This window comes from Equus caballus, chromosome 14 (assembly GCF_041296265.1).
Source record: "Equus caballus isolate H_3958 breed thoroughbred chromosome 14, TB-T2T, whole genome shotgun sequence".
Lineage (NCBI taxonomy): Eukaryota > Metazoa > Chordata > Mammalia > Perissodactyla > Equidae > Equus > Equus caballus.
This window is the reverse complement of record NC_091697.1, coordinates 13,317,896-13,338,449: the sequence shown is the minus strand read 5'-3', so window position 1 is coordinate 13,338,449 and position 20,554 is coordinate 13,317,896. Positions and strand designations below refer to the sequence as shown.

General features: G+C 53.7%; 1 protein-coding gene across 1 annotated transcript in view; it reads left to right on the top strand.

Moving 5' to 3' along the window:
• Positions 1–20,554, top strand: part of LOC138917602 (potassium voltage-gated channel subfamily KQT member 1-like) — a 106,745-nt gene that overhangs the window by 21,611 nt on the left and 64,580 nt on the right. Inside the window, 2 exon segments of the mRNA XM_070234701.1 lie at positions 19,629–19,755; positions 20,260–20,338. Coding sequence (XP_070090802.1) covers positions 19,629–19,755; positions 20,260–20,338 — 206 coding nt within the window.

Here is a 20,554-nt window from a genome sequence, read left to right as displayed (position 1 = left end):
TCTGGGGATTAAGTGGTGTGGGCAGAAGGCGGAAGAAGCCTACATACTCTGAAGGCCACAGGAGGCCCAGCGCTCTGCACATTCCCCACTGAGCAGCTTGCAGCGTGCGTGGGGGCAGAGGCGCTGGAAGGACCCTGATGTGAGCTGGGTGCCTGGCGCACAGGGGCCTGGGACACACTTCCCCAGGTCAGAGTGCCAGGGGACCCAAACCTACACATGAGCCCAGGTCCCCCCAGGGCAGATGGAGCTTGGGCAGCGAGTCTGAGGCTGATGGAGACAGCTTTCTGGGTAGGGGTGGTCAGGGCTTCTGGAAGGAGCCTTAAAGGGGGAGCTGGCCTTGACAGGCTCCCTTGGCTGCAGGGTGGGTGGCGGGCATCCCTGGACTCAGCCCAGAACCGGGCTGCAAATAGAGTTGGGGTCCCAGGCATGAGGTTCAGACTTTAGCCAGACTTCAGGCTTCGTCAGCACCAATTTCCTGAGCATCTCCCGTGTGCGCCACGATGTGAGAGGGGGACTGGACAGCGAGGTGGCCAAGAAGACTCGAGGGACAGCATGCTGCCCTCATTCCCAGAGGGGGAACACTGAAGACAACAGCTGGTGGGGGAGACCTCTTGGGGGTTGAGCAGGGTGCAGCAGCGTGCGTCCCCAGTGACAGGGAGTGTTTGACACCTGGAGGCACAGGACTGCGGTCAGCAGGGAGAGGCAGGCCGTGCAGAGCTCGGGGGTCTGGGAGGGCCGGGCATCCACTGTGGGCAGACAGGGGCTGATTTCTGACTCAGGGATTTCTTATATAAAATCTCCCCAAACCAGCTCTTTGATTTAGCTTATCTTTCCTTTTCATATGTTAACTTAAAAAAAAAAAAAATGATCCATATGCTCATCCATCTCTTAGGTTGGTTTCATGGTTTTTCTGACTTCTTATTTTCGATCTGGTTTTACGGCAGTCTGAATCTCGTCCAGGGGAATCGCCCCTCTTTAGGTGTGCCGTTCCGTGAGTCCTGGCGAATGTTTGCAGTTGTATAGCCACCACTGCGATCAAGACCAGGAGCACTCCCGTCACCCCCAGAAATGCCTCAGTGCCCCTTGGCAGCTCCCCCAGCCCCCGCGTCCCCAGCACCTGGTAATCACGGATGTTTCCTGTCCCCGTAGTTTTGCCTTTTCCAGAACGTCATAGGAAAGGCATCCTGCACTATGTAGCCTCTGTGTCTGGCTTCTTTCACTTAGCAGAATGCATTTGAGCTTCATCCATGTTGTGGCTTGCGTTCAGTACTTTGTTTCCTTTTAATTGGAAAGGATAAAATGTACCACAGTTTGTTTATCTATTCACAGGCTGATGGACATTTGAGCTGTTTTCAGTGTTCGGCTGTTATGATTAAAGCTGCTCTGATTATTGCATACAGGTTTTTGAGTAGTCATATGTCTTCATTTCTCTTGGGTAAGTCCCCAGGAGTGGGACGGCTGGATGATGTGGTCGATGCGTGTTGACCTTTCTAAGAACCTGCAAACTGTTTTCCACGGTTCCGTCCATTCCTCCCATCTCTGGAGGATGGTTTTGGTTGTTCCACATTCTCACCACCACTTAATCTTGCCTGACTTGTACATTTTAGCCAGTCCAGAGGTGTGTGGCCGCGTCTCCCTGTGGTTTTAATTGCGTTTCCCTAGTGACTAATGACGTTGCGCATCTTTTCCTGTGCTTGTTTGCCATTCGTACATCTTTGACGAAGCGTCTGTTCACTTTTTGCCCATCTTAGTAATTGTCGTTTGTCTTATTACTGAGTTGTGAGAGTTGTTTATGTATTCTAGATATGTCTAGATAATAGATTTCGATGATCAGATTTGTGTTTTGCAAATATTTTTTTCCCAAGCCGTGGCTTCTCTTTGCTTTTTCTTAACAGTATCTTTCAAGAGAGCAGAAGTTTTTAACTTTGATGAAGTCCAGTTTTTCGGAGTGTTTTTTTTTCTTTAAGGTTCATGCTTTTTGTGTTCTAAGAAATATTTGCCTAATCCGAGGTTGCAAAGATTTTCCTTCTATGTTTTCTGTAGAAATTTCATCATTTTACATTTTGTATTTAGATCTGTGATCCATTTCAGGTTTAATTTTATATGTGGTGACAGGTATGGATCGAGGTTAAATCTTTTTTGCATGTGGTTATCCAATTGTTCCAGTGCCTTTTTTCCATTGAATTAGTTTGACACCTTTGATGAAAATCAGTTGACCATGTGCGTGGCTCTATTTCTAGGCTTTGTAATCTGTTCTGCCACTTCCACACTGTCTTGATTAATGTGGCTTTTATAGTAAGCCTTGAAATCAGGCTGTGTTAATCCCTCAATTTTGCTCATTTTCAAAAGTATGTTGGCAATCCTAGGTCCTTTGCATTTCCATGTAAATCTTAGAATCAATTTGTTAATTTCTACCAAAAAAATCCTGCTGGAATTTTGACTAGCACTGTGGTGAAAGGGTAGGTGAATTTAGACATCACAGACGTCTTACTAATAGAGTTTTCTGGTCCAGGGACACCGTATATCTCTGTGCTTATTCAGATATTTTAAAATCTCACTCAGCAGTGTTTTGTGGTTCTCAGAGCATGTAATTTGTGAGAGTCGTTACTAAATATTTCGTGGGTTTGACTCTGTGGAAATGGTATAGTTTCCTTATTTTTACTTTTGGATTATTTGTTGCTGGTATGTCGACCTTGTATCCTGTGGCTTTGCTAACATTCGTTCTGGAAGCTTCTTTTGAGGAGATTCTTTGGGATTTTCTGTGGAGATGGTTATGTTGTCCCAAACACAGCCAGTTTTATCTTTTCCTTCTCAGTCTCTGTGCTTTTGATCTCCGGTTCTTGCCCGCCTCGCTGGCTGGGACCTCCACGCTGACAGTTAGCAGCGAGGAGCGAGTGCTCGTGCTCCTCTCATTTCTGATCTTAGGGGAGACATTTGGGGTTTCATCAATAAGTGTGATGTTTTAGGAGCACCCTTTATCTCCTGAGGAAGTTCTCTTCCTAGTTTGCTGGGAATAGAGTGTGTATCGAGCGAGGCTGTGGGACTCTGTCACTTGTGCTGCATCTATTGAGATAATTATGTGTGTTTTCCTTTCTTACTTTGTTAATATGGTGAACTACACTCATTGACTTTCAAATAGTAAATGAACCCTGCATTCTTAATATAAAGCCCACTCGGTCATGATGCATTTAAAAAAATACATATTGTTGGATTTGATTTGCTAAAATTTAGTATAGAATTTTTGCATCTGTGTTCACAGGGGACATTGTCTGTGGTTTGTCTGCTCACGGCATCTTTTCTTTAGGCATTAGGTAGACTGTGTGGGGGAGCGTCCCTTCTTCCTGGTTCAGGACGAGTCAGTGTGGAATTGCCGATTTCTTCCTTCAGTGTTTGATAGGATGTGAAGCCATCAAGCTTGGAGTTTTCTCTGTGGGAAAGCTTTTCATTGGAAATTCAATTTCTCTCATTAGTCGGGTTATCTTCCTTCTCAGATCACTTCTGCGTGTCTGTGTCTTGGAAGGTGTTTGTTCCCGAGGAGGCACGGCCCCAGCCCTGAGGTGGAAACAAGACCGTCTTGTGCTGGGACGTCGTTCCCGGACAGTTTGGGGACTGTGGGGTTTGCAGCATCTGCACCCAGCCCTCCAAATGCAGGGGACCCTCCTCACAGGGGACACGGGCTGGCAGCCTTTGGCCCCAGAACTGCTCAGGCCCTTCCCAGGCCCCTCTGCTGCTCACTGTGCAGCTGACATCCCCTCCACAGCGCTCTGGTGACAAGACACCGTCGGGGGGCCTGGGGGCCCAAAGATCAGGCTTTCATTGTTTCCTTCCAGCTTCGCCCCCTGGGAAGGCAGCCCCTCTCCAAGGGATGAAATTCAAGTAGGTGGCCCTCCGGCCCATGGCAGGTCTGCTTTTGTCCCACACTTTTCCTCTGTAAACTTCAGCCCTAAAACAACATACATCCTTCTGAAGCTGTTCACATATTAGCTCTTAAAACAGCAAAATCTGTGCACAATTTCCTCTCAATCCCTTAAAACATCCCTGAAAGAAAAGAAAAAAAGCTGTTTAAATTCACCGCCTGTCATGAAGATCTCTAGATGTGTAGAACGGGAGCGAGGTGGCTGGCAGTGAGCACGCAGGAGCGGGCCGCACGCCCCGCACACACGCGCCCCGCACACGCGGCCGCCTCCCGCCCTCGAGCCCCTGCCACAGCCAATGCCACTCCAGCCGCCGGCGGGCAGAGCCCTCTCGGCGTGTCAGCCAGGTCCTTAGAAGGGGTTTTCATCCCCAAGTCTCTTTTGGTTTGGTAAACTTCTAGTTCTGGGTAAATTCTTAAATAAGACATTGTTGGAAGCTTGGGCTCTCGGCAGATAAAAATACTGTCTCCCTTCCGCCCTCCTTTCCCCATCCCGGCCGTGGGGGTGGCGATCATAGGGCTGGGACTTCCTTGAGGTTAACAGCCCTCAGCAGTGGGGTTCCTGCGCTGAAAATAAACCCCATTTACCGGCCTATAGATGGAAATAGCCCTGCCTGGGGAAGACGGAGGATTTGCTTTAAATACGTGTAAAGCTGGCTGCTGGGCGGCTCCTGGTGTCTGCAGCGGGCACAGGTGCTCTCTGGGCCTCCCGCTCCTCCACCACTAATTGCAGGGTGGCCAGTCAGGGCCACTCCTGTGTGCGTGAGGCTCTGAGGCCACACAGTGGGGCTCGGGGGTGTCAGGACCTGCTTTCTGGAAAGCCCCCACCTGCCTTTTCAAAGGGTTCGGAGCCCTGGATGCCCCTCCCCCTATACCCACCTTCTCCTGTCCCTGGGCCTTGGCTTCTATTGGCCATCAGCCTGGAATGCTGCCTCCAGCATTTTGAGTTCTATCTTCAGAGTCCAGATTTTTCCATGGAGTGGGGAAGGGGCAGGCCGATGTTCCCCTGCAAGGAAAAAGGATGGCCCTGTCTCTCGAAGGCTTGTGGGACGCCTTCCCAGGAGAAACCTTTGGGGCCTGTGGTCTGGACATCCCCAGGTACCCTTGTCCAGCCCTTGGCTTCACCTTGGTGACAACCTGGAACCCCCGGGCACCAGTGCTACCCCTTCAGGCCAGAAGTCTGAGGTCAAGGTGTAGGTAGGGCTGGCACCTCTGGGGGCCATGGGGGAACATTTGGCCCAGGCATCTTCCCCAGCTTCTGGGGTTCTCTGCTGATCAGTGGCATGCCTTGGCTTGTGGCATCATCACCCCAGTGCTCCATCCAAACATGGCGTTCTCCCTGGGTTTGTGTCTATTCAAATGTCCCCTGTTTATAAGGACAGCAGTCATAGTGGATTAGGGGCCCACCCTAGTGACTGCATCTTAACTAATGCCATCTGCAGTGAGCCTATTTCCAAATAAGGCCACATTCTGAGGTGCTGGGGGTCAGGACTTGAACATATGAATTTGGCTGGCGGACGACACACGTGGACCCTGAAGGGTGCCCGAGGCGTGGGGAGGGGGGCGGGCTTGTGGAGCAAGTGATATGGGGATCATTCTGATCTGCCCTGTTCTGTAGTGAGAGGTGAGTGGCCCTTGGTGACTCTTGTTACCTATTGTACTAATGGCCCAAGGCCCCGGCTTTGGCACTGTGCTCGGAGCCAGGGACTCAGCTGGAGCAAGACAGGAGAAGTCCCTGGGCTCAGGCCTTGCATTCCATTGGATGTGGGGATGGTGGTCCTGTGAGCTGGGAAACGAGGTAGCTTCCAATACTGATGAGCACCACAAAGAAAATAAGGGAACTCGGTGGTAGAGAACGCTGGTGGCTGGGGATGGACCAGCAGACCCTGTGAGGTGGTGGTGGAGCTGGCCCCGAGGAGAGAGAAGGGGTCTGAGGGGCAGAGAGAACTGCAAAAATGAAGGCCCGAGGCAGGAAAGGGGTGATCAGTGGGGGACAGAAAGGAGGCTATGTGGACAGAGTTGCTGCTACGGCCTCGTCTGCTCTTTCCCTGAGGGCAGGACCTGTGATGCAGGGTCCTCAGGAGGAAGGTGGCCTTGGGAGTGGCTGGAGGTCCAGGTTCCTGGCAGGGCTGTGCTGAGTAGGACACTCTTCCTCCCCTGGCTCGCAGAAGTGGCCGTGGGCCTGGGTCCGGGATGCTGTCTGTCACAGGCCCTGGAGTTAGCATTAAGTATGCACCCCACACAGGAGGGCCTGGCATGCAGGAGGCCTGGCACCTGGTAGGTGCAGCTAGATGGACAAATGATTGAGCTCTGGTGTTCCCAGCATTGGAAGCTGGCCCAGAAGTTTTGGGGGATGAGGGGTCACCATGCTGGGTACAGGATGAATAAATGAAGGAAGAAAGGATGGGTATTTTTCCTTGTTTTTATTTGTTTGGGAGAAAGATGTTTCCACATGCCTAAGTGCAGGTGAGTGAAGAGTTTCATCTCTTGAAATGTGGAAGCAAAATCAAATAACTTGACCTTGAGTTTCCAGAGTTTTTGAGATTCTGAAGCCTGGCAGATCCCTCCAGCTCTCGTGATTGTCACATGCCTGTGGTTACAGGCAGCAGGGACAGCAGAACCATCAGGGCCTGCAAACATCCCCTAATGACGTCATCTCCTATCATCGGTCTTGTCCCAAAGACCTGGCCTGCTGCACCCTGCCCCCTGCTCCATCCCCTCTGGCTGTGTCTCACCATGGGATGCTGGTTGATTGCAAAGTGACGTTAGCATTCTTGCAAAAGGTGCAGTGTTTCATGAAGTCTGTAAAGGCGATGTTGGAGATTGCTTTATTCACCCACAGAGCCATTGATGCGGGTGAAGGGAGAGGGAGCAAATGAAGTCGTACACAAATTCCTGTCATACTGGGGAGAAAACTGTAGGGGAAACTCTGCAGTGAAAACCATTTTTAGATCAGAGCAGGTTTGAAGGAACTGAAGTTTAAAGATCTGAAGGATCACAGTGGTGGCATGGAAGAATTCAGTGAAACTTCCAAATTTATGAATAAGAAGGGAATGGATAATACGTCAATCAACTTTGCAACTATAAGGAAAATGAAAGAAACAACCAAGTAAAATAGCAAATACCAAGGAAGATGAAAATAATCAAATCAGACATATCCAATTTTACACTAAATGCGAACGGCCTGAATTCCTCTATTAAAAGGCAGAAGACAGTTAGGAGGATTTTTATTTTTAACAAATACATTGATCAGAGGAATTTGGTCAATCAGACTGATACTGGACAGCTGAAAAATAAAAGGTTAGCCAAAGAATTGTGAAGCAAGTGCAGACAAAAGGAAAAACAAAAGTGGGATGGACAGTGTTCTTGTTGGCACTGAGACAATCCCATTTCTAGAGGAGACGTAATTGTAAACTTTTATGCATCAAACAACATAACAAAAAATGTAAAGTGAAAGTTATTGGAAATTCAAGAAAAAATGGGTTAAATGTAATCATCTCTGGAGATGTGAATGCACCTCTCTCAGATTAGGACAATTGTAGCAGACACAATCTGAATGAGGACACGGATAGTTACATACTGTAATTGTGAGCAATTCCAGATCCTAACAGTAATCTGAAGTGTCTCTATTATCTAAAGCCTCATAATAAGCATTCTCTAATCTGGCACCTTCAGACAACCATCACAAGGGGCTCACTGACCGGCACTGTGGGCAGGCTCTGGAAGGACCGTTCATCTCTGCTCTGCCTAGTGTCAGCTGGGGCTGTAGGCTCCACTTCCAGGATGGCGGACCCACCTAGTGGCAAAGTACTCTTCCCTAAGGTCTCTCCAGGGCCACATGGCCTCCTCACATCTGGTTTCAGGAGACAGGCAGTGGACAGGCCTGGAGACTGGGCAGCGTCATTTTGCCGTTGTCTTTTGGTCTAGCATTCCTGGAGCCGAGATGCAGTGTGGGGAGTGGTAAGGAATGTCAGGACCACGTTTTAAAACCAGCACTGTAACTAAGGATTGTGATAACAAAGATGTTTTATCTCCTGTGCCCATGGAACGTTTATAAAACCAATTGTTTTATGTGGCTGTAAAAAAACCCAGCACGCTTCGAAAAATTGAGATGTAGCTGGCCATGATCAAAACCTAATACAATCGGAAATAAATAATTATGAGGTTACAAAAAAGGCTTAATAACTATTTGGAAATTAAACAATGCTCTTGTAAATCGCCCTCAGGAAGAGGAGATGACCACGGAGTGTGCAGGCTACACAGAGAGTTATGGAAAGTGGACCCCTCTGCGTGGTGGGAAAGTGGTCTTGGGACCTGCCCCCGCCCCCACGCCACCTGGACACTTGTAATTTCCCTGCTGCTTTTTGACCTTGTTGCTTGCTAGCAACTTCGTTGTGTTTGCACGTGTTGTCTCCCACATAGGCTGAAATTTGCTCGTTAAAAGCGAATAGTGAGATAAAATATATACATTATCTGTTGCATAAACACACACAGGCATATATCTGTCAAATGCCTCCTGGACGCCAGCCCTTTGCCAGGTGCTCTGGTGGTATCTGGGGCCCGTGTAGTCTTTGCCTCGTCAGCATCTGCTGATAAGCCCCGGCCTGGGAGGGAGATGTCAGCCCGCAGGCCCTCTCCCTGGCCGCATTTGCCTCCTCCTCCCTGGCCAGGTGTCGGTGGCTGCCAAGCCCGTGTCCGCCTCCTGACCTTGGGAACCCCCAGGTGGGGAGGAAGTGGGCAGCGCTTGCACCCCCAAGGCGTTGGCTCGCCGTCTGCTGCAGCAAGCTGGGTCCCAGGGCTGGAGGCACCTCATTAAACCCCGCATCTCATGTAACTCTAGTCGGCCTTGGTACGGCACCGGCAGTCCATGTGAAGTTAAAATTACCGAGGGTCCCAGCTCTCCTCCCCACCGTGGGTGCGCAGCCTTTATGCTGAGGCTGGGGCCGGAAGCCTGCGATCCTGGGAAGGATTTGGCCTTGATGATAAGGGGCTGGAGAATGTGCTCGAGCCGCCGTGTGGTCCGAGTCTCTTGTCTTGGCTTATCCCCTCCCCGTCTCCCCACAAAACGCATTCCCATGGGGCTCAGGCCCTTTTGCAGTGCTGGGGGGGACAGGCGGGTGACAGGTGTTAGGAGTTTGCAGTTACTTGCAGAACTGGGGACGGAGGGGCCTGGGGGTGTTGGGGGAGGCTGGAGGCCTGAGGGGAGCTCCAGAGGCTCCACGGAGCGGGGTGGCCTGAGTTTCAGCTGCAGGGAGGGTTTGCTCAAGGGGCGTCTTTGCGTTTTTCTTGCTCCCTGAAAGGCCATCCGCGCCTCTGGAGGGGTGCCCTGGGAAGCCGTACATGGAGAAGGTGCCTTCTCTGCTAGTCGGGTGGCCCATGGCCCTGCCTTGTTGGCCACTAAGCCTGTAGAGTTGTAACAAAACGTTTGAACATGGCTCCTGTGAGGCTAGGGGTGGCACAGGGGACCCCACCCCAGCCAGGGGGTGGCACTGGCCCATCAAGGAAAAAGGAGCCCCTGGAGCGTACCCCCCCACGTCCCTGGCACCCCCAGGCAGCCGCTTGAGTGTGGAACCCAGGGTGGGGGAAACGGGCAGCCCTACAGCCAGGCCTCGAGCTGCCTGAGGGCAACGGAGCAAGCCTCCCGGCCTCTCCTGCTCGGTCTGCAGAATGGCCGCCCAGACAGCTGGCCAGTGGGACTGGTTCTCGGGTGCAAGGGACCCAGTGCCTCCAGGGTCACCCTGAAACCCGTGACTGCCTTTGATAGGTGGGACTGGCACGCTGAGCTGCTGGCCCTTCCCGGCTCTCGTCTCGGGGCTGGGGGCTTCTGCGTCCCTCGGGGTCTTACGACTCACGGGGCCTCATGGGAGTTCAGGGTGCTGGCCTGTTGGGAGAGGCTTTGGAGTGGGGACCCCAAAGCCCCAGTGACTTCAGGCAGGTGACCCCAGACCCATACAGGAAGAAGTGTCCACCCTAGGGGTACTGTGGGTCTTCCTGGGCCCCTTCAGCCCCCTGGAACTTAGTACCCCTCCAGCAGCTGTGGAAGGAGCTAGAGTCTCGTCCACCTGGAGTTTCCCATGTGGCACTTTGACTGCCAGGCGGGTGCCATGCTGGGCCTCAGCACTGGGCTGGGCTTCTGAGGTGGGATAGGCAGACCCTGGCCTCAGGGAGACAGCCAAGGGTGGGGGGCAGGTCCCCTGGGCTCGGATGAGTCCCACCGCCTCTGCAGGAGGGAGGGGAGGCAAGGAAGACACAGCTTGGGTCCAGCATGGCGGGGTGAAGGGCTTAGGGTGTATCATATGGGGTCAGGAGGGCAGCGTGGGGTTCCTGAGACAGGTCTGGGCAGGGCAGGACCTAGGCCCCTGCAGGGGTGGGAGGGTGGCATGCAGGCCCCAACAGGGTTGGTATTCCCCACCCCTCTGCATGGCGCCGTCCTCCAGGCCTGCCCACCTTCCCACCTTCCCACCTTCCCACTTCTCTCTTAGGGCCATCCCATACCACCCTGTCCTTTAGACCCTTCCACTGGCATTTCCACAGGCCTGAGGGAGCTCTACTCATTCCATCCTCCTCACTGCCCTAGGAGGTGGGTGCTGCCAGCACCCCCATTTTACACACAAAGACACTGAGGCCTGGAGGGTTGCACGGCCGACCCTGGTCACCACCCTGGGGGCTTGGTGATCTTGTATCTCGCTGTCCTGTTGGGGAGTGGGGCTTCCCCGGGCAGTAGGGCCACCCCTCCCTCTTCTCCTGGTGCCTGATGCAGGGCCTGGCCCACGGGCCACAGGGAGCAGGGGGCAGGCCCTTTCAGTGTCATGGGCTGCACATTCAGCGGGGCTCGGGGCCAAGGGGGAGCAGCTGAGCAAGAGGGCTCCCCACGGCTAAGGGAAGGCAGGTGGGGATCAGCTCCCCAGCGGGACCCCAGCAGACAGGACCCGCCCCTGCTCAGGCCTCTCTGCCTCCTCCCAGCCTCTGTCCTCCTCCCGCCCCTCCGCAGCGCCACACTGTGGCGCCTCCCCCGGGCTGGGGCAGCTCTGCTGGGGTGGGGGCTGGTGTTGTGCAGGCCAGGCAGCAAGCCTGCACTGAGGGCCCCAGCTGTGCCCAGCACATGTCACCGGGAGGCCCATGAGCCCTCACCACGGGTGCGCGGCTGGGAGCAGCTGGCCACAGGCAGGCCCCTGAACAAAGGGTGCTTTGAGGGGCCCGTGCCTGCTTCATGCTCTCTGGCCAGCTGACCCTCCTGGGAATGCCCAGACCCGCTCCTTCTGCGGCTTCTCAGGTCCCACGTGGAGGGGGACAGCTGGCTCTGGAGCCCCCAGCCAAGTTCTGTGCTGTGAGACCACAGCCCCCTTGGGGACGCCTCCTGGCCCAGAGCATGGTGGGCCCACAGGGTTGCCAGGCTTATGGCAGGAGGGCAAACCCCTGCCCCTGGTCACCCGAACCCCTGGCCCTGATGGGTAGCCTGGTGTGGCCCTCACGTCCACCCCTCCAGGTCTCTGGGCCCCCCTCTCGCCTGGTGAAGTTCCATTCACCGGGGAAGGCAGGGGCACCTTCTTGCCCAGGAGGCCTTCGAGGCCACCAGGAGCTCCTGAAAAGGGTCCCCCAGGCTGTGTCCCAAGTCTGCCATGTCTGGCATCCACAGGGCCACCAGGGAGGCTGCCATGCCTTTTTTCCTTGACCCTGATTCCTGCTTTCAGTCAGCCCCGCCACCCCGCAAACCTCAGTGCTTACTCCTCTGCAGTTAATCTTTCACCCTCTTTAGAATTAATTTTTTATCGTAAAGATAGTGGAGCAGTAACATCAGAGACCACTGGAATAATAACGATAAGGATCTAAGAGACTTATTTGTTGTTTAGGAAAAAAAACAGAAAAAATTTCTTCCACCCGACGTCAGGCTGAGCACAGCTAATCCCAGCACGTTAGCCTTCAGGCCATCTTGCTATCTGTCACATGGGAGCAATTCACGGCAGGGCCGTGCCTAGCGCTTCTAAATCATGCGATGCCACCAGCGCTGGCCCTCCAAACACATTGGGCTTTAGACGGTCTTCCCAGGATGAGGATTCGCTGGCTGATAAAAACACAACCGCAGGTAAGACAGCCTTGTCGACCTTCACCCTTCCCTGTGAGCAATCTTTCCACAGAGTTACGAAATGTTTGAGTAATCGCCAACCTTTCCCCCTGTGCGCTCAGGGTAGAAAGCTCCCCAGATAAGCCCCCGCTTTTGCAAACCTTTGCCTTGACTCTTGGGGTTTGCAGATCTGCTCTTGCCCCACCGTTACCCCAGAACACCGAGTGCAGGCGCAGGACGCCGTGCCTGTGGGACTGGTGGCCCTTGTTTGTGGCCCTGAGCTTTCTCCGGGTCGAGTTCGAGGAGGGTCCTAGTGTGTGTCTGCCGAACAGCAGGATGTGAGCATGGGGCGTGATGGTGCCACAGTGTCTCTGTGTCAGCATGCAGAGCCTTCCGTGGAGGGGCCACCGAGCTCTGTGCAGTGCTACGTGCACTCTGTCAGGCTGGCCGTGGACCCAGGCGACAGGGAATTCAGAGCCTGGCCCTTGCCTTCCCCCCATCCCCGTGCACTCCACCCCATGCCGTCCCCTCAGGAGAGCTGGCTGGGGCCCACGTGGCCTTTGTGGCCACTACCTGTGCTTAGTTAGGTCGCTCAAAGCTGAGCTAACACTGGTGGGCGAGAGTTAGGAAGGAGATGCTCAAGGACAGCTGGGGGCGACTCTCCCACCACAGGCGGGGCAGGGCTGGCCCTGAAGGTCCAGGACAGAGGCCCGGGCGGAGAGCGCCCTGGCGCTTCTGCCACGTGCCCCACGGCACTTGTTTGTGTCGTGGTAAAAGACACGTAACATAAAATTCACCATTTTCAGGTGGACAATTCAGTGACAATTAGTAATTCACATTGTGGTGCAGCCGTCACCTCTATCTCCTTCCAGAACTTTGTCATCACCCGAAAAGGAAGTGCCATACCCGTCAGCAGTCACTCCCCATTCCTCCCGCCCACAGCCCCTGGCAACCACTAATCTGCTTTCTTTTTGTTAAAATTGTGGTAAAATACACAGAACGTAAAACTTACCATCTTAACCATTTTTAGGTGTACAGTTTGGTGGCATTAAACACGTTCACATTATTGTGCAACCATCACCACCATCCATTTTCAGAACTTTCCATCTTCCCAAACTGAAACTCTGTCCCCATTAACTAAACCCCCTCCCCTCCCCCAGCCCTGGGAAGCCACCACGCTCCTTTCTGTCTCTATGAATTTGACTCCTCTGGGTCCTGATAGAAATGGAATCCTACCGTATTTATTCTTTTGTGTCTGTCTGGCTTCTTTCCCTGAGCATGGTGTCCTCGAGGGGCATCTGTGCTGTAGCAGGTGTCAGGATTTCCTTCCTTTTTAAGGCTGCGTAATATTCTGCTGTGTGGATGGACCACATCCGTCTGTTGATGGACACTTGAGTTGCTTCCACCTTGTGGCTGTTGTGAATCGAGCTGTTGTGAACATGGGTGGTCACGCATCTTTCAGTTCCTTTGAGGACAGACCCAGAGGTGGGACTGCTGCATCAGCTGGCAGTTCCACGTTTACTTTGTCGAGGAACTTCCATACTGTTTTCCACAGCAGCTGCACCGTTTGACGTTCCCGCCAACGGTGCAGTTTCTCCCAGCCTCGCCAACACTTACTTTGTCTTTTGATAGGAGCTGCCCTGATGGGTGTGAGGCAGTGTTTCTCTGGGGCTGATTTGCGTTTTCCTCATGACATTGAGGATGTTGGGCATCTTTTCATGGGCTTGTTGACCCTTTGTATGTCTTCTCTGGAAAAATACCTGTTCAAGTTCTTTACCCATTTTTTAATGGGTTGTTTGTTAGGAACTCTGTCTTTAAAAATAATTCTAAATCATGCAAAGAACACTGCTGAGAGCCACCCGAGCGCCTACAAGTTGTAGGACACACAGGAGGAGCCCAGCGTCAGCCTGGACTAAAGCTCATGGAAGGACTCAGGCCTTTGGGTGGAGGGCTAGTTGGCTGCTTGGACCCTGGATGTCCCTGTCTCTGCGTGTCTGACCAGCGTCTGGCAGGCGGTAAATGCTTGAGTTTGTACCCCAGTCTCAGTGCCCAGCCCGGCTCAGAAGTCCCTCATCCGTGAAGCTGGCTGCAGCCAGGAGGCGGCCTTGCTTTGTCTGAGGGACAGTGGCCAGGGCGGGAGGGGTCCCTTTGTCCATCTGGTTGACTGTGGTCTCAGCAGAGATCCCTGACGGCCCCTCTTCTTGCCTCTGCGGGGCAGACTCAGGGCCATGCGCCGTCCATGTTCCAGCCTCCCGGCCTGCATCCTTGACCCATGCACATACCAGCTGAGGTGCAGGCACCACGTGCTGCTCACCGAGAGGGGCCTCTGGGCTGTCTCCGTTATCAGTGGGGGAGCCAATGAAGGTCCTTGGCCTCCACAGGTGTGGTGGGTGGTGGCTCCGCAGACGGGTTGGGGGTGCCTGAGCTGGGCTGAGAAGGGCGTGAGGCCCTCGAGGGGGTGGGTAGAGGGGAGGGACCGGAAGAAGAATATCCCAGACACAGAACACTGGGGGGCGGCAGGGAAGGAGCATCGGGGGGGTGGTGCCTTGGGCCAGTAGGAAGCTCTCAGGGTGGGCTGGGTTGAGTCCATGAGAAGGGGCCTCAGACCGTGACCCTACTGTGTGGACAGTGGGGAGCCATGGGGTGGCTTGAGCAGGAGCGTGGGGGAGGTGGCAGCAGTTGGCAGTCTCTGGGGGGCTGTGGTGCCCCTTTAGTTCATTTCAGGGCTTGCTCAGGGCCTGGTTTGCAAAGGCAGGTGAGCCTCGGACCTGTCCCTGTGGGGCAGAGAAAGCCCAGGGCGTGGAGGGCAGCCGGGGTCCCTCTTCCTGGGTCTGGACCACTGAGGCTGGAGGCTGGCCCTGCCGTTCCACGAGCCCACTTTGGACTGTGGATGTTGTCCCCTGAATCGGGGGTGGCGCCACAGGCTGGCTGAGGCCCTATCCCGGCTCCTCTCCCAGCCTCCACAAACGGACGGTCAAGCCCAGTCAATGCCCCCGCGGCAGCCCGCAGCCCGGGGTGGCCAAGGCCCCTCTTGTGAAAGAATTCTGCCGATTCAGAGCCTCAGGCCAGTCTGCCAGCCCTCCCGGGGCCCAGGTCGGTGGACAGATGGCTCCAAGAGATGGAGACAGGCCAGGCTGCCCGGGACATCTGTCCCCTCGCAATGCCTGGGCTACAGGGTCCCAATGAGCGGGGCCCAGTCCCAAAGTCCTCGCTGTGGCCTTGACTCAATTGCCATCCTGCCTAGTGCTCCAGGCTGACGGTGAAGAGATCATCTTATCTCCGAGCAAACATTCATTCGCCCATCTCAGGCCTCGAGACGCTAACAGGGCGTTTTCTTGCCCTTCCCAGTGTGCCCGCAGTGCCACCCCAATGAACGCAGCCCGGCCTGGGCCGGGGCTCAGACGCAGGAGCACCCGCGTGGCCGGCAGGGCCTCAAGCTGCATTCCAGACCCAAACAATATTTGGGGATTTGCGTTGTTTTAAATTCTTCCTACACTTCAGCTGTCCAGAAGGGGCGTCCGCGGTCTCAAAGTGCCGGACCCGGGAGGGCACGGGTTGCTCTCAGCTCCCAGCCTGGTTCTCCTGAAGTGCGAGGCCAGGATAATTTGGGGGGACATGCAGCCGTCAACAGCGGTCCCTACGAGTTATTATTTCTTCTAAGGTCTGTTAGAAGTAGCTTCAAACCTGCTTAGGACGCAGTTGAAGAAGGTATTTAAGTGATAAACAAAGGCACCGAAGGCAGAAAACAGCTGCTCAGTGATCTGTCAGCCCCATGGCGCCTGGGTCTCCAGAGCTGGGATGGAGGCTCCAGGGACTGCTCTGCGGGGGCTGCTATTCGTCCCCTTCGGGGCCACTAGTGGTCAGATGACCCCTCCTCCGTAAGGACACCAGCGCCCATGTCTCAGCTTCGGGGACCCGGAGGTTGGTGGCTCTGTGGCCCTTCTCATGATTGCCAAACCCTGGAAGCCAGCCCCTCCCCATCCTCGTCCTGTCACTGCTGGGACCTCCGCGCTCATCATCGTCACACCTGCCGAGACGTGTCAGGGCCCGATTCTCGGGAAAACAAATGAACAGGACAAAGTCTTTGTTACCAGGGAGCTCTCAGCCTGCTTGGTGATCTGTTCATTCATTCATTCATTCATTCGGTAGATCCATATCGAGTGCCAACCAGGGCAGGCACAATTCTGGGCCCAGGGCGAGGGGGCTCGGCAGATGAATGTGGCCCCTGCTCTGGTGGGCTCAGCCAGCCCCCAGCCAAGGCCACTGCCCTCGGAGCTGAGGACAGAGGTAGGATCAGGACCCTGTGCTCCCCCTCCCCACGAGGCCACAGAGCCTGAGGTGTCCACACTCCCTTGCTCTCCTGCCGTCTCCCATGTGTCCCCAACCATGCACACCCCCCGCATGGATTCAGTATTATGAACTGAGAGCTTTTTTGCAAAGGAAAGAGGTGAACTCTCCCACATTTTCTCCCATTATCCACTGAGCTTGCCCCAAACACAAGCTGGATGATATAAGTAGTATTTCATCCTAATTAAGGACACTTGGGAGCCAGCGAGCAGTGTCTGGCCACCCCTTCATGGTGGGCTCCCTGGAGGGCAGAGGTCAGGCGTGGGAGCAGGGCCTGCCACTGTCACCCAGTGGAAGCAGCAGTCCCCTGCCAGGGCCAGGCTCCCGGGGGGAGGACAGGGCAGGGGGCTGGAAGCAGGCCTGATCGGCTTACTTCACTCGGTGCAACGTCCTCGAGGCTCGTCCACGGCGTGGCTTGTGGCAGAGTCACCTTCCTTTACAAGACTCTGTAATATGCCGCTGAGTGGATGCACCACATTCTGTTTTGGCTATTCAAAGTCCCTTAAATTCCATATGAATTTAAGACGGCTTTTTTCCTTTTTCTGCAAAACACGTCATCCTGAGTTTAAGAGGAATTGCTTTGAGTCTGAGATCACTTTGGGTAGTGTTGACATCCGAACAACGCTGTCTTCCAACCCATGAATATGGGATATGTTTCTACTGATTTGTCTTCTTTCATGTCTTTAAGCAACATTTTTCAGTTTCCATTGTACAAGTCTTTCACCTTCTTAGTTAATTTATAAATATTTTATTCTTTTTGTTGCTAGTTTAAACAGAATTGTTTTTGTAATTTCTTTTTCCCCCCCCCCGAGGAAGACTGGCCCTGAGCCAACATCTGTGCCCATCTTCCTCTACTTTATATGTGGGACGCCTGCCACAGCATGGCTTGATGAGCGGTGCCATGTCCGCACCCGGGATCTGAACCAGCGGACCCTGGGCCGCAGAAGCGGAACGTGCGAACTTAAATGCTGCACCATGGGGCCACCCCGGTTTTTGTGATTTCTTTTTCAGATTGTTTATTGTTTGTAGAAACAATGTGACTGATATAGAAATGCAACTTATTTTTGTGCATTGGCATTGTATCCTGCTTTGCTGAATTCATTTGTTAGATTGAACCGTTTTTGGTGGCATCTTTAGGGTTTTCTACACATAAGGTCATATCATCTGTAAACAGAGATCCTTTTACGTCTTCCTTTGTGATTTGGGTGCCTTTATTTCTCTTTCTCGCCTAATTGCTCTGGCTAGAACCTCCAGTCCTATGTCAGATAGAAGTGGTGAGAGCCTTGTTCTTCAGAGGAGAAGCTTTCAGCCTTTCACCATTGATATGATGTTCACTGTGGGTTTTTCATATATGGCTTTTATTATGTGGAGGTAATTTCTTTCTATTCCTAATTTGTTTACTGGTCTTTTTTTTTTTTATCATGAAAGGGTATTGAATTTTGTCAAATGCTTTTTCTGCATCGATTGAGATCATGTGGTTTTTTTCCTTCATTCTGTTAATGTGGTGTATTATACTGATTGATTTTCGTATGTTGAACCCTCTTTGCGTTCCGGGAATAAATCTCACTTGGTCATGGTGTATACTCCTTTTAAAATGGTCCTGAATTGAGTTTGCTAGTATCCTGTTGAGGACTTTTTTACTTTTTAAAGATTGGCACCTAAGCTCACAACTCTTGCCAATCTTTTTTTTTTTTTTTCTGCTTTTTCTCCCCAAATCCCCCCAGTACATAGTTGTATATTTTTTTAGTTGTGGGTACTAGTAGTCGTGGCATGTGGGACACTGTCTCAGCGTGGCCTGATGAGTGGTGCCATGTCCGCACCTAGGATTCGAACCAGCGAAACCCTGGGCCACCGAAGTGAAGCGTGCGAACGCAACCACTCGGCCACGGGGCCGGCTCCAAGGATTTTTGCATCAATATTCATAATGGATACTGGCCTGTAGTTTTCTTTTCTTGTAATGTCTTTGTCTGGCTTTGGTATCAGGCTCATGCTGGCCCCATAGAACGAGTTAGGAAATGTTCTCTCCTTTTCAATTTTTTGGGAAAGGTTTAAGAATGATTGGTATTGGTTCTTCTTTAAATGTTTGATAGAATTCACCAGTGAGGCCATTAGGTTCTGGCTTTTCTTTGCTGGGAGATTTTTGATTACTGATTCAGTCTCTTTATTAGTTATGGGTCCATTCAGATTGGTTTTTTTGGTTTTTTTGCTTGAGGAGGATTAGCCTGAGCTAACATCTGTGCCAATTTCCTCCACTTTATATGTGGGATGCTGCCACAGCATAGCTGATGAGTAGTGTAGGTCCACACCTGGGATCTGAACCCACGTACTCGGGCTGCCTAACCACTGTGCCATGGGGCCAGCCCCCAGATTGTCTATTCCTTTATGATTTAGTCTTGGTAGGTTTTGCGTTTCTAAGATTTTGTCCATTTCGTCTCGGGTATCCAATTGGTTGGTGTACAGCACTTTCCTTTTGAATTAATTCTTACGCTATCCATCCTCATTGGCCCATCTACCCATCCCTTTCTTCCTCCGTCCCTCCATCTCTCCTTCCACCCACCTGCCTGTCCATCGTAAACCAGGTGTTGGTCCTTGCTCTCTGGCTTCCCCTCACCTCCCCAGAGTGCCGTGACTATAGGGCTCATCTGTGGAACAGTCTCTGCTGGAGGCCTGGGCCATGGGAAGGCCCTCTAGGGGGCATTATTTCACAGGTGACATTGTACCTGCCCTTCCCTTTAGGACTGTGACGCCCTCTGAGACCCTGCTTTCTCCTGTGACCCAGCTCCCCTGCCCCAGGGAGCTCTTGCACCTGCGCCCCAGTGAAGGCTGCCAAGTGGTGGACACTGTGTCCCTGGTGGCATGGTGGCCATGTGAGGTGACAGAGGGATTGTCCATGAGGACAGATGTTCTCCAACCCCCTAATTGGGATGTATGGCCTGCACTCTGGGGACTCAGTGGTTTAAATGAGTGCTGGCTGGAGAACGTGGGCTTCAGATGTCGTGTTTCTTGGGGCCAGACGAGAGCACAAGACCCAGAGCTGCTCCTGAGCTCTGGCATGGATGTCCCCTTGGGCATGGTCAAGCCCTGGTCTGAAGAGAAGCAGGCCTCACTGGTGTCCACCAGCAGGGGACCTGGGCTTGGGTCGCTGGCCTCTCCGGAGGGGCGATGCAGACCAGGACCCTGACCGGCTGCTCTTGCGACGTCTCTCAGCAGAGGCTCCCACATTGGGGGCCTGCCCATTGGAGTAGCCCCGCCTGAACAGGTGTCATGGCTGGCCGCGTGGTGAGCTCGTGCCCCTTTGCCCCGCAGGAGATCGTCCTGGTGGTGTTCTTTGGGACAGAGTATGCCGTCCGCCTCTGGTCAGCAGGCTGCCGCAGCAAGTACGTGGGCATCTGGGGGTGGCTGCGCTTTGCCCGGAAGCCCATTTCCATCATTGGTGAGTCATGCCTGCCCCCACGGAAACTTCACCCCGAGGTTCCCAGGCAAGGGCTGGCCCCATCCCCAGGAAGGGGGCTCTGTGGGGCGGGCGCCTATCATGAGCACCAGCAAGCAGGGTACCCGTGAGGAGAGAGAGACCCCCAGGCTACCCTGCCTATAATGGGGCAGGACCCCAAGGCCAGCAAGGTGACATCCCAAGTCCCCCAGCACGGGAGCCAGCCTCCACACCAGGGTCCCCTGTCCTCAGATGCTGATCACGGGCGGGGGTCTTGACTGTGCTTTAGTACGGCGTCAGTGTCTGCTGCCCTCAGTGGCCTGTGAGCCAGGGCCAGGGCGTTGGGGCCAGGTGGGCTCTGCATGTGCCCGAGACAGAGGGCTGAGTCTCCCCATCCAAGGTATCTCTGTCTCCCCTTTGTCAGGCCCTGTCCCACCCAACTGCCAGGCTCCTTGCCCTGAGCCAGCTGCCTGGCTGGTGATGGTGGTGTCACACTGTCCCCCGTAGACCTCATTGTGGTTGTGGCCTCCATGGTTGTCCTCTGCGTGGGCTCCAAAGGGCAGGTGTTTGCCACCTCAGCCATCAGGTACAGCTGGGCTGCAGCTCTCCTGGCTGGGAGGGGAGAGAGCTTCGGGCTGGTGTGCTGGGGTGGGCGGCCGGCTTGGGGCCCCTGCTGAGTTAGGCTGCCTGGCTTCCAGACCCAGAACGAGCACTAGTTCATTTCCAGGATTCAGTCTGCTCTTCTGTAAACTGGGGTGATCCCGGGGCCTCCCCCAGAAGCAGTCTGCCCCTAGCCCTCAGC